General features: G+C 61.7%; 5 protein-coding genes across 5 annotated transcripts; all 5 read right to left on the reverse strand.

Moving 5' to 3' along the window:
• Positions 1 to 235: 235 nt before the first annotated feature.
• LMXM_25_1300 (conserved hypothetical protein) lies at positions 236 to 2,221 on the reverse strand (the record flags this gene model as incomplete). Its single annotated transcript, XM_003876135.1, has 1 exon — positions 236 to 2,221. The coding sequence occupies one exon, from the start codon at positions 2,219 to 2,221 to the stop codon at positions 236 to 238; it is 1,986 nt and encodes a 661-aa protein (XP_003876184.1).
• A 1,162-nt stretch (positions 2,222 to 3,383) lies between these two features.
• On the reverse strand, positions 3,384 to 4,151 carry LMXM_25_1310 (conserved hypothetical protein; the record flags this gene model as incomplete). The annotated part of the gene is made up of 1 exon (XM_003876136.1): positions 3,384 to 4,151. The coding sequence occupies one exon, from the start codon at positions 4,149 to 4,151 to the stop codon at positions 3,384 to 3,386; it is 768 nt and encodes a 255-aa protein (XP_003876185.1).
• A 1,159-nt stretch (positions 4,152 to 5,310) lies between these two features.
• On the reverse strand, positions 5,311 to 5,565 carry LMXM_25_1315 (DNA-directed RNA polymerase ii; the record flags this gene model as incomplete). The annotated part of the gene is made up of 1 exon (XM_003876137.1): positions 5,311 to 5,565. The coding sequence occupies one exon, from the start codon at positions 5,563 to 5,565 to the stop codon at positions 5,311 to 5,313; it is 255 nt and encodes an 84-aa protein (XP_003876186.1).
• Positions 5,566 to 6,824: 1,259 nt separating this feature from the next.
• On the reverse strand, positions 6,825 to 7,778 carry LMXM_25_1320 (putative serine/threonine protein phosphatase; the record flags this gene model as incomplete). Its single annotated transcript, XM_003876138.1, has 1 exon — positions 6,825 to 7,778. The coding sequence occupies one exon, from the start codon at positions 7,776 to 7,778 to the stop codon at positions 6,825 to 6,827; it is 954 nt and encodes a 317-aa protein (XP_003876187.1).
• A 2,238-nt stretch (positions 7,779 to 10,016) lies between these two features.
• LMXM_25_1330 (conserved hypothetical protein) lies at positions 10,017 to 12,131 on the reverse strand (the record flags this gene model as incomplete). The annotated part of the gene is made up of 1 exon (XM_003876139.1): positions 10,017 to 12,131. The coding sequence occupies one exon, from the start codon at positions 12,129 to 12,131 to the stop codon at positions 10,017 to 10,019; it is 2,115 nt and encodes a 704-aa protein (XP_003876188.1).
• Positions 12,132 to 12,754: the final 623 nt, after the last annotated feature.

Raw genomic sequence — 12,754 nt, forward strand, 5'->3', positions numbered from 1 at the left:
GAGGTGTGACGTGCTATGGAGATCCCGCCTCCCGGCGCGTGAGCATCCGTGCTGCTCAAGAGCTCTTCGTGCTATGTACGCGATCCTGTGTGCCCTTTCATTTGAATTCGGTGCGGCATTCACCGGCGCGCGCTTCCCTTCGTGTGTTTATGGCTGTGCGAAGTTTTCCGTCACAGACCTGGATGAGAGGACTCCTTCCCTCTCCCGCAGCGCTACCGCACACATGCACGCACCCTCAGAACTCGATGTAGTGCTCATCATCCTTCCTGAAAAGAGTGCGGCGGCCGAGCAGGGACAGAGTCAGCTTCAGCCCTTCCCGCATAATGCGCCGATGCGGATCGAGCACGACGCCGCTGCTATCCTTGCCATCACCGGTTCGCGCACGCTTCGTGGAGGGAAAAGCAAGTCTGTTGCTACCGCCGTTGCGCTGGACTTCCATGGAGCCAGACCCTTCAGTATCGCCGGTGTCGTCACCCCCGCGCACGTCGACATGGATGAGGAAGTCGTCGTCATCGTAGTCATCGCCGAGGACGTCCACAGCATCGTCGTCGTCTCCACCTCGGCCGCCACCGCCGCCACCAAAGGCTTCCTCTTCTAGGCCACGGCGCCGCCTCAGTATCGTCGCGATGCTCTGCGGCACCAGCACACGCGCGTGCTGCGCGGCGTGGTCGGCAATCTCGGCAATACTGCGAAATCCAAAGGTGGCAGCGATGCCGCGGCCTTCGCCGTGTACGCGATCCGGCCCGCCCCTGGCAGTCCCGTCGGCCTCTTTAAACAGCTGTGACGCTCCTGCGGTTGCATCCTGTGATGCAGCAGCCGTGTCAGCCTCACCGCCGCCGCTGCCTTGGGCTTGCAGCTTCCAGCAGGTTTCCATGAACGCCATAGCCGGCAACACCACACCTTCCTGCCAGTGTTTCGACACAATTGGCAGCCACGCGTCCACGACGTCGTTCTTCGTGAGCAGCTGCCGACTCAAGTCCTTCATCGAGAACGTGACCTGAGCATCCTCGGTGCAGGCAATTATCACCTCATCGCAGAGAGACGGTGTAAAGAAGTACACGTAGTCCTCCGGCGCGAGGGTGTAGCGGGCGAGGTAGAGCGCCAAGGCACGAACAACGCGGCGAGGATGACGCGCAAAGTGCCGGCACACGTCATCCATCGTGAGCCCGAGTCTCCAGCACAGCCCCATCGCCAGCAGAAACGGGCTCGCCTCCTCGTTGTCGTCAAAGACACCTGCGTAGCGCACGTTCTGCTCGCAGTAGCGCAGCACCGCCTTCACGTTCTGCTCGTGCTGCTCGAAAGCCGTGAGGAGTCGGCCGCCATTTGGCGCGGCGCCAGAGCTTCGCACCTGTTCTACCAGCTCATCTGTAAGCCTCGACTCCAGCACACTCCATAACTCCGCATCGCAGTTGAAGTGCGACCTGAGCAGCTCCCGCTTCTGCAGCACTTGGCTTGGCACGATGGCGGCGGCGCGACCAGTGGGGACATAGTAGTTAAGCAGGCGGCAGGCATGGGGCAGAGCAATGTAGGCGTTGCGGAGGCACAGCATGTGCAGCTGCGCGGCAACACGCGAGTCCGTTACGCAGAGCAGCAGGTACGTGTTAGCGAAGGAAGTCGATGGCGCTGATGGTGAAGATGACCCAGCAGCAGCGGAAGCGGCTGCAGTGGCCGAAGAGGAGGACGCGCCCGCCACACGCACCGACTGCTGCATCGATGCTACCTCCTCCGGGTTGAGTGCTGTTGTCGGCTTCACCTGCACAAAGGTCAACTCGGCCGGAGGTGGCGGCACGCCACCGCCACTGGTGCTGCCATAGCTTGCAGGAAGGAGAATGCGACCGAAATGGGCCATGCGCCGCGACACGATTTCCATACCCCGCCGCACATTTGTCCTCATGCACGCGATGAGCTCCCTGTTGGCGTGCACGTGTCGACGCACCTCGGCTGTGCAAACGCCGTAGAGCTCATTTTGTATGTGTAGCAGGGCTGATGGTTGCACAGCCCAGCCGTGTGACGCAGCACCGCCGGCCCCACTGCTGGCGTGGCTGGTTGTGTTGTCTGGCCGATCTGACTCCGCGCAAGTAGGGGGCGCAGAGGATTCGAGCGGTGCCGATGTTGCCGCCGCCGCCGCCCCCGCCTCTTGCGCACTCTCCAGCACGTAGGCGACACTCTGGGGCGGCACCTCGAGAACGAACTCGGGGCCGCAAAACACGTGCGGGTCCATTGCGCCACGGTGACGTGCTTTACCTGTTGGTGCACCTTATCGTTCCGCACACGCGCAGCGTCGCTGCGGCCGCTGGACTGAGCGGCAAGGCCGGAGAGTGACGGAAGAGCCTGTCACAGAGCAAGGATGCCGTCTCCTCCGTTGCCTGGACGTACGCGTGCGAGAGTGTCACCCTCAAGCGTCCCCGCCTGTCCGAGTGCAGAACAACGGAGAAAAGTATGTACAACGACTCAAGACAGACGAGGCGGAGAAGTGCGGGTGCTTGTGCTGCGCGCGTGCGTGTTGGGGGGAGGGTGAGGGAGTTGCGCAAGGTCGTGGGCGAGAGGACGATAAGCGCCGACATGCACAAGCCAGAGATGGGGCGTGAGGGGGAAAGGGATGGGGGTAGCACAGAGGTGGACATGAGTGGAGAGAACACAGAAAAGGGAACGAGGCGTGTGCACCAGTGCGCGCATCATCAAGCAAAGTCCCACGCGCACACCGAGCAGGATAGCTTTGTCGTGAACTGCTAGCCTACAAGATTGGCGGTGCGGTCGGTTCGACTGCCGCCGCTCACCTCTGCCCGAGCGCAGGTTCCGCTCCGCCCTTTCACTGCGCTGGAAGACGGCGCCAGAAGCAACCAATGCACGAATCATTACTCATGCGCAGAGAAACACCACCGACGACATCACGGAGCACAAGGAACGAAGAGGATGGATCAGTAGAGAGCGACGGAGAGGGGAGGAGAGGTCAGGCCTTTGTTTTCTTTCTCAGCGCCGTCATTTCCCTGCCACAGACCACGAGCTTAGCGCCACTCTACCCCCGGCCCATTGAACCCGCAGGCCTCCCCCCACGCAGCGCCACCCACGACATGACCCGCCGACACTCGTAGCGATAAATCGCTCCGGCTTCGCTACGTCGTGGGTGTCTGACCCTGGCACCACGAGGGGTGGTCCGGCCGTTGACAGGGATAGGGGGAGGGGCTGGCTGGCTTCCCCAGAGAGAGGAGGAGGGGTGGGGGTGCACTCGGTCATGATGCACCACGCCCTGAGGCGGCCCTCCTCTCCCTCTGTCATCCGGGTGAAGTGAGGGTGGGAGGGCATAAAAGAACGGTGCGGGCACAGAGAGGTGTGTATGCGGTGTCCACCTGCACAGTCTTTCTTGTCTCCCTGTCCACGCCTGTCTAAATCACATCACCTCCCTCCACGGCTGGATATGTTACGAGAATGCAGCGCCTCAGGGAGGTCTGGATCGCGTCCCCGCGGAGCCCGCCATCGTCGCAGGCGGTATGCTGCTTACCCGGCTCCAAGAGCAGCTCCACCCACCGCTGGTAGGTGAAGGGGTACCACTGCAGCTGCTGCGCCTGGGCAATGATGTAGGCGTTCTCCTCGGCAAACTGTGCAGGGGTGCCACCGGCTGGGGTGGAGCGGTGGTCCAATGATCCCGCCGCCCCGCCGGGGGCAATGCCTTCGGCCGTGCAACTGTTGGCGTGGCTGCTGCTGGCCGTGGAGCCGTGCTTGCCTACCCCACTGCCATCAGTGCTTGGCAAGGAGCCGGCGTTTTGCCCGCCGTTTACGGAGGCTGCAGCTGCAGCGCGCTCCTGGCAGGTCTGCTGATACTGCCCAGCCGCTGCCTGCAACAACTTCTCCGTTGCAGAGACGAGTGTCGGCAAGCCGGCGAACCACTGCTCCTTCGTCATCCTCGCAAAGTCTGTGCCGCCGCTGCCGCCACCACCAGAGGTGAAGAGTGCCAGCTGTGACTCGAGGAAGACCCTCTCTTCATTCGTGTAGATGTCCGCCGTGGTAGCCGCGGCGGCGGCGCCATGTTTGTGGATGGCGCTGTTGGTCGCGCTGCTGCCTCCCACACCATTCCCGCCGACCTTGCGTATCTTGCCGGCGGCGGCGCCGTCATCCTTGCCGGACGCGAAGGCGTTGCTCTTGCGCGGGCCCATCGGCTTTCCGCTAGCTCTTGGCACCAGGTTCGTTAGACGACAAGGAAGCGGCACAGCAGCAGCGCCGGTGGTGATGTCAGCAGCTGCAGGAGTGGTGGTGGTGGTAGTGGTGGTGCTATAGCCACCAAGGCGGACGAGGGGCAGTGGTCACCTCCAAGAAGCAAGGAGGAGTCAGAGAGGGATATCCGTCAAGGTGGAGGGAGGGAGGCGGCGGAGGCGGCGGGGGGGGGGAGGGGGTCAGCAGACGCGTTCGCGTGACACAATACCGAATGGTGTGTCCACGGAGAGCAAGAGAGACAGGGCAGGCGAGGATGTGTGCGACAACGTGCGCACAAGTACACAGAGAACTACAATGTACCGGAAAAACAAAGAACAACTCGATCCAGCTGATGACGTGTGTAGGGGGAGGGAGGGGGGTAGCGCAGGAGTTTGACCGCTGTGGGGGTGGTGGTGGTGGCAGCATGCGAAGATGGTGGATGAAGAGCGGAAGAGAGAGAAAGCGCATAGGAACATGCGGTATGACGTGGATCAGGGAGGAACCCACACGCGCGCGAAACGATTTGCGGCGCACGGGCGTACAGAAAGAGGGAGCAAGAACATGCCCACCCGTACACGTGCATGTGTGCTCGCTGGAGAACAATAACTAGGGTGGATAGATGTGGCTATGGTTGTTGCAGCGCCGCTGTTGTGGGGGAGATCCCTCGCGAGGGTGCACATGCACGCATTGGGTTGGGCGCGCTCACACGGAGAGAGGGAGAGAGGGGGTGGCGCATACATAGTCAAGGGAGCAACTTGACGCACATCGCTACACTTGCTCATCCACGCAGCCATACGCACTCAGCGACTTAGAAAGCACAAACAACGAGAGGGATTACACGAGTGTGGCCGCCGCCCGCCGTCCCGCCGCCCTCTGCAAGCGCGGCCACGGGTGAGAGAAGCGGGAAAGCAAAAAAAAATACTTAAAAAGGGTAACGCAGAGACAAAGCGAGCGAGATTCACGAAGAAGGGGGAAGGTGCGTGTTGTGTGCGGCGGCAACTCCCCCACCCCCCCCCACACACACGCACGCGAGCCGGCACACAGGACACACTCTCTGCCGAATGAAAGACAGGAGAGGTGAACAAGCACTAGAAGCTGTACGAGTCACAAGCGTGATGCTCCTCAGCGGCGGTGCGGCGTGGCCATCTGTAGCGGCCCGATCATCTGCATGGTGCCCGTCACAGGTACGCTATAAGGAATGAGGTCGTCGATCAGATCGATGTGGGAGAGAATCATGCGACGGCAGCAGTAACGACCCAGATGCAGCGCATCCAGCGCCTCGGCCTCCGTGTAGTCCTCATCCAACAGCCGCTGATACTGTTCGTAGAGGTTGCCGACCACCTTACCGCACGAGTAGCAACGCACCGGGATGATCATGATGTGAGCACGTGCTTCGCTGTGAAGGTATGTGTGGCGTACACCCGACGTTGCTAGAGGACAGAGAGAAGGGGCTCGATGTGGGCGCGAGAGAGAGGGGGAGAAGGGGCAGAAGAGGCGGTGGAAGACGCGTACATGCGTCGCACAACGCGTTCTTGACCAACGTCGGATTCGCCTCGAAGGAACGCCACGAGGCACAGACGAACATGCAAAGAGCGCATGACGGAGAAGCGGTGATGTGCGTACGTGTGTGGTACGCACCAATCCCAGGAGGAAGAGAGGGAGGGAAGCGAAATGGGAAGGCGGAGACGCGGCGAGACAGCGACAGAGCATGATTGTGTGTTGGCCTTCGTGGGAGCGTGTGAAAGACCTACTCGCACATCCATACATGAGGGAGAAGAGGAGTGGTGGCCACCACCACACCCCCTGCCACCCTTTCCCGCACAACGCAGACAAGAACTTGTGCAGGTACGTGAGCTCCCCCACGCACCCCGCCCACCCATTCCCCACCCCTTTTTTTTCTTGCAGCTGCGAGCTGAGTGCATCCAGCCTCGTCGCTTGCACCGTCACATGAGCAAGCTGACATGCACAGAGGGAGGGGGGTACCTCTTCTGGAGATGACTCTCGCGCAGGTCGAAACGCAATCCCGTCCAGCCCACTCCCCTCCCTCCTCCTCCTCCCACTTCTTCTGGTGCGTTCGCATTCGCCTCTGCTTTCGTTTTTTTGGCTATTATTACTTTCCTTCTTCGAATGGTGGAAGAGACGTCAAAATGGCGGCCCGCCATCATAGTCGGTACAGGCACGCACAGGCACACACACACAGATATACATATGTACATATACATACATATATACATATATACACATATACATATACATATATACATACACATATACTTATATATATATACACGTGTATATGTGTGCCTGTGCACACACGTGTGTGTCCGCACGCCGCAAGGAAACAAATATGCGCAAAGACACGCCTGCGCAAACGTGGGATTGAGGGCCTCATCTATGCGTCTTATCTCCTCCTCCCCGCCCCCCACCCCTTCCCTCTCCCGACCTTTGCCCCGAAGCTGCAACCGGGGAGCGGAGAAGAGAGGACAGGGGTTGGGAGGGGCGATAAGTCCGTGAAGCAAACACGTGCACACACGCGCACGGCTGAGCGGGGTGCCGAGCACCTCGGGGGGAGTGGGGCTGGGCGCGCCTGTGTGCGTGTGCTGCTGCCATCACCATCAATCATCGATCCATCGTATCTATAGGAAATAGTCCGGCGTCTTCTTCGACACCTGCGCTTCACCGCGTCGCGGCGCCGGGTCAAACTGAAAGAAGCACTTGTTCATATGCTCATCGAGCTCCAGAAGACCGGCGAGGTTGCCGCAGCGGTAGCAGTAGTTTGGCGCGCTGAAGATCGTGACAAGCTGATCCTGGTGCGTCCAGCTGTAGCCGTCCATGACAAGCTGATGCGCACGGGCGATCGTCTTGATCTTGTTGTTGTGGCAGAAGCCTTCGGTGACTCCTTGGCCAAAGGTGAAGCCGGCGCCACGGGGGCTGATGCCCCAGCCATCACGATCATCCGGGTCCGACCATAGCAGATCGCACATCGGCCCCTCGTGCGGCACTTCTTGCACGCGGTCGAGGTTGCGGATGTGGCTGAACGTGTCGACCGTCGGCGAGAGACCACCGTGAAGGCAGAAGATGTCGTTCTCGACCAACGCTGTCAGGGGCAGGTAGTCGAACAGGTCCGTGAAGATCGTCCAGACGTTGGCGCTACCATACTTGCGGATGCATTCATCGTAGAAGCCATATACCTGCGTGATCTGGCGCGACTCGTGGTTGCCGCGGAGAAGATGTAGTCGCTGGGGGTATCGCAGCTTGTAGAGAAGCAGCAGTGTCACCGTCTCGACGCTGTAGTAGCCGCGGTCCACGTAGTCGCCCATGAACAGGTAGTTCGTGTCCGGCGGCAACCCGCCAATCTTGAAAAGCTCCAGCAAGTCGTGAAACTGGCCATGCACGTCGCCGCACACCGTGACTGGCGCCCTCACCGCGTGCACGTTGTTCTCCTTCTCCAGCACCTCCTTCACCTTCTCGCACAGCCGCGCCACCTGCTGCTCGCTGAGCGGCTTGCATTGTATGACGTAATTAATCATCTCATCCAGGTCGAGGGCGCTGCTGGAGCCCACCGCCGATCCGCCGCCGGCCGTCGTCATGGTGCAGATGAAGTCGCTGACGATGTTAGGCTTTGCCGTCGCAGTTTCGCTTCTGATATCCCCGTCAAAGGCGTCGCGACTCCTTACCCCGAGGTGGAAGCGATGCCCTTCGCCTTGAATGAGTGGCCGCGTGTCTAAGGACAGAGCGGGTGAGGGAGGGGGTCAGGGGAAGAGAGCGGGCAAGAGGGGGGCAAGGAAACGGATGCGCACGGAGCGGAGTACCACAAACGGCTGTTTGAGAGAGAGAGGCTGAAAGCACGCACCAAATCGAGCGTACACCGAGAGAGCAAGACAGTGCGTAGCAGATAGCAAGCGCCACTGATATATATATATATATGTGCGAGCACGTCGGAGTAGGCGTGTGTGTCTCTCTGGATGGCGAGACCAACAGCAACAACGACGTTTTCGGAAACGGCAAGACGCGCTTTGCCCATTCAATGGTCGTTCGCACCGGAGGACGAGAGAGCGAGAGGGAGGGGAGGGGAGGAGGGCAGCAGAGAGAGTGTGAAAAAGGCACTGATGCAGGGGGAGAGAGAGAAAGGGCAGTCGCGCGATGCATGTCCTCTGAGAGAGTGTATCGGGTCCGTGAGGAGGGGGGGGAGAGGGGACGCGCAGGGATATCGCTGTCGAGAGAGAAGAGATTGAGGAGAGACGGGGGACGGGTGCAGTCTGCACCATGTCGAGCATCGTCCGAATCGAATCGTCGTGCGCTTAGCACTGCATCTTCCTCTACGTCTCGGCAGCCTGTCGTCTCCTTAAAAGGCGAAGGCCGCGCTGCTGATCAGTACGTAAGCCCCCTCCCCCCTCTTCTTTTGGGTGTGCACGGGCGTGTGGGTGCTTCACTTCTCTAAGCTGACGGAGCAGCCTGCACTCGTGTGCGTATGTGAATACGCCCTTTCCTTCGCCAGCGTGTGGAGGGATGGGGGGAGAGGCGAGAGGGGCGTTGCAGGCAGGCGATCACGCGAGTCGGCACATTCGTCCCAGTCGGTCCGACCTCTGGGGTGGTGTGTGCGGCCGGGCCGCTTACACCGAGGGCCACGCCGGCGCGGCATAGAGCGCGTCTGTTTGCATACAAGGGGCGTGCCGGTGCCCTGGTGCTGTGTGCACGGACGAGAGGGCGGCGCCACCCGCCCTTCCGCGCCAGCTTCCCGTCTCAGTCGTCTGGAGGCATGAAGGGCGGGTGGGGTCGGATGAGCGGAACTTACTCGGAAGCCGCCGGGCAGCAGCACCTGCTCGCGAAAGTGGGCCTTCCACTAGGGCTCGGCCACTCGCACATGCTGAGTCGTACCAGGCGCCGCCTCTGCCTCTCCTATGAATCGTACTTGGCGTGGTCGTGTGCGACGCAGGTCCTCGAGTGGACGGCACTTGCCGCTCCAGAGATACAACAGGGTCGGTGCAAAGTCGTCAGGCGTGTCGTAAGCTGGCAGCGTGGCGAAATACAGGGTGGCCGCGACGTCGGTGTGCGCGGTTTTTCTTTTTCGGCGCGTCGAAGCTGTCCTGGGCTGGAAAATGGTACCGGCTTGTGTCAGAGTCTGCCTCGATCACGACGGGTTTGGCCACGACCATCTCCACGCTGTGAGCGGGAGTTGGCACTACCGCGTCCTGCGGCATCCCTCACGCACATGCGCGCACGAATCGGCGAGGATGGCGATCGACGAAGAATGGGGAGAGGAAGAGGGGGGGTGCGGTGACTTCACCGATGCGCAGATAGGCGTCTGTACGCTGCTTGTCAGTGCCTGGGAGAGGGGAGGGCTTGAGCGGGTGGGTGTACGATGCTCTGCGAAGGAGCGACTGTCTGCATCAGCTGTGCTACAGTTGCTCTGTCGCCAATGAGAGCGGCTCTGCGATACACAGCGAAGGTGGCCGCGCGTGAGTGCAGAGGGAAGAAGGCGGAGAAACGGCCAGACACCCCCACCACTCCCCCCCCTACCGCCTCAGAAATCGCAGAGCTGTCCATACCTCATGGAAGAGACGGGCGCGACGGTTTGCCGGGGGGAGAGGCGGATATGTAGAGAGAGACGTCAAACAATCGATGCTCGTAGGGATATCGCAGGGGTGTCAAGCCGCCGAGAATGCCGGCAGGCCCTTTCACTCCGGTTCTGCGTGTACAACACCTACTCCGCAACTGGACACAGGATACAGGGTGGCTGACCGCCATTGAGCACACACGTCTGGCTCCTCCGTTTTCTTTTGTGCTTTGACTCCTCGTCCCCCCCCCCTCGGTGGCATCAGGCCGACTCATGGCAGCAGCCAGTCCTCCGCGCAGAAGTCCGTCAGAGACAAGAGAGACGCGTCAGACACCACCGCCCCAGCCGCCGCCGTATTCGTAGCGGTAACGGTGTTCGAGTGCCCGTTGTGGCGGGAGATCGGCGACGCACTCGCCGTAGGAGACAACGCTGCCAAAGACGCAGAGGGAGAGGGGCAGGAGGCCGAAGCCGCGAATGATGTCAGGGCCGGCTCACCCAAAGAGCTCGGTGACGACACCCGCGGTGCATCGCGTAGTGCCGGCCCTGCGTGGTTCGTCGGCGCTGGTACAGTGGAAGCGGCACCGGGTGCCTCGCCGGCGCCTTTTGCTAGGGCTGCAGCGCCCACCTTCGTCCGCTGGCGACGCCGCATCGACGCACCGGTGCTTCTCTTTGTCTGGTCAATGTGCGCCAGTCGCGCCTGCCACCGCTGCTCCATGCGCAAGCGCCGCTGTGCCGCGTGTAGGCGCCGCTCCACAACCACTCGCTTCTTCAACTCCTTCACAAGCGAGCCCCAGTGCAGGAGGACACCGCAGAGGGGGCACGGGCACGGCTGGGAAGGGATCAAACGACGGAGCGGTGATATGGGTGCTGGAGGCGCCTGCGAAAGCAGCGCAGGGCTTTTATCAGTGCCGTCTACGGTAGCCGCCGCTTCCGTCTCGGCATACAGCATCCACATCGCCAAGCAGCTCAGGTGACAGCGTAGGGTGCAGAAAGGTGCGCGGCTGCAGTACGCCACACACGAGGGCGCCAGCGGCAACGCGCAGAGACTGCACGGCAGTAGCCCGTGATGGAGGCGATGCTGCTCCTCTGCGTGAGCCCGCGCAAAGTCCATTTCGCCATAGTCCGCAAAGCGCAGTGGGATGCGGGGCTGTGAGGCGGGTGCCCCCGCTGTGGAGGAAGGCCAGGCAGCCGTGACGCCCCCATGGGGTGCATCCACTGCAAGTGAGGCGGATTCGTTGATGCCTGGGGACAGTGGAGGACACGATGTCGATCGCGGCGAAGACGCTCGTGGTGGCGGAGGAGAGGAGAAGGAGCGTAACGCCGCACCGCAGCCGACACTGCTGCCTGGGCTCGCTTCCAGGACGCCGTCGCCTGTCCGCTCCTCGCTGCGGTAGCCGAGAAGGGCCGGTGAGGCCGCCGTCCAAACGCGCTGCGGAGATGGCGTGCGCGACCCTGCAGAGGGACAGGAGGCCGCGAGTCGTCGCGTGTCCTCGTCGTTCGAGTCAAAGGCGAAGGAGCCGTTTGACCACTCCGCCCGCACCGCTTGGGACAGTAACGATACATCATACGGACAGGAGGTGCCAGCAGACTCGCTCATGTGGCTGCCCTCCTTCCCTGCTTCTCCCACGTCGACGCCCATGCTCACGCTTGGAAGCAGCAGGCACCGGTCGTGACTCAGGTAGGCATCCTCAAAGGCCTGCCGCGTTGTGACCTCGACGTGGAACAAGAGAGACGGGGTGAGGGGAGGGAGAAGGTGAGAAGCAGACGCGGTGGCTGCGAGCACCGCTGCCGTCGACGCATCCTGCAGTTCCCTTTGAGAGTCAAGCGCGGGCAGCGGCGGTGTCACAACACCGTCTGCCTGCCCTTGCAAGGAGGAGCTCCTCTGCGAACACTGTTGTGTGCCTACTCGCGGTGACTCGGCTCGTAGCCTGCCGCCCACGGCAAAGGTGCCACGGCGTCTCGCCAGGAACACCTCCGCCCTGGCCGCCGCCTCCTGTAAGAGTGCTGACTCGAAGATGTGCAGCGTCAGATCCAGCTGGGAAAAGAGGGAGGCGCGCACGAGGAGGTGCAGCGTGGCCACCGCATAGGGAAGCCGCCGCAGACCTGTGAGAGTGTCGATCGCGTGTCTCAGCCGCGCGGATGCCGTCGGGTGCTGCCAGCACCACTCGAACTTCAGCGCGGCTCGATCGTCAGGGAAGCCCGAGACACAGCAGACGATTGTCCACGGCCGACCACGGCGGCCCGTGCGTCGGGCGCCGTTCACGAGCTCGCCATTGTGCTGCCGCAGCCGTCGCAGGGGGTTCACGGTGTAGCCAATGTAGAAGTCGCCGTCGCACTGAGGGTCGAGACTGGTGAGCAAGTACACGCAGTGGAAGCGCGTGTCCATCGCCTGCCAACGACTCAGCGCATGTAGTGGGTGTGGATGCTAAGGGTGTGCTTGCTTGTATACGCGCAGGCGTGTCAATCGACCGCGAAGCTCTTCGCCCTCGCTCTCTGTACGCCTTGGTTGCCAGTGCGACGCTCACAGACAGAGGAAAGATGGAGAGGAAGGGAGTGCGAGAGTGCCTGAGCAACGACGGGAAGAGGAGGACAAGGACAGGAGCAAAGAGCTCGGCATCGCCGCCCGACGACGTGCCTGGGTGTGTGCTAAAGGTGATGGCGTCTGTGAATGTGTGCTCTGGGCGCGCATGCGTGTTTTTTGAGAGGAGGGGGAAGGGGGAGAGAGGTTGATGAGGTGGTGAGCAGCGAAGGGTTCCCACCCTACCAACGGGAACCTAGTGTCGTCACACCGGGGAAAGAGGGGAGGGGGTGTGTGCGCGTCCCCCAGCCCTCCACTGCGTCCATGAATGAGGCCAAAGGTAAAGGGGACATCGGGGGAGACACAAGGAGGAGTGAAAGAGATGGAAAGCAGTCAGGCTACGGGCACCGTCGCCCGCCGTGGCTCTCCCCCTCAGTCCCTGTGTACTGTGGCTCGTCTTACGGACCTGCACTTCTGATTACTAACACGCC

This window comes from Leishmania mexicana, chromosome 25 (genome assembly GCF_000234665.1).
Source record: "Leishmania mexicana MHOM/GT/2001/U1103 complete genome, chromosome 25".
Taxonomy (NCBI): Eukaryota; Euglenozoa; class Kinetoplastea; order Trypanosomatida; family Trypanosomatidae; genus Leishmania; species Leishmania mexicana.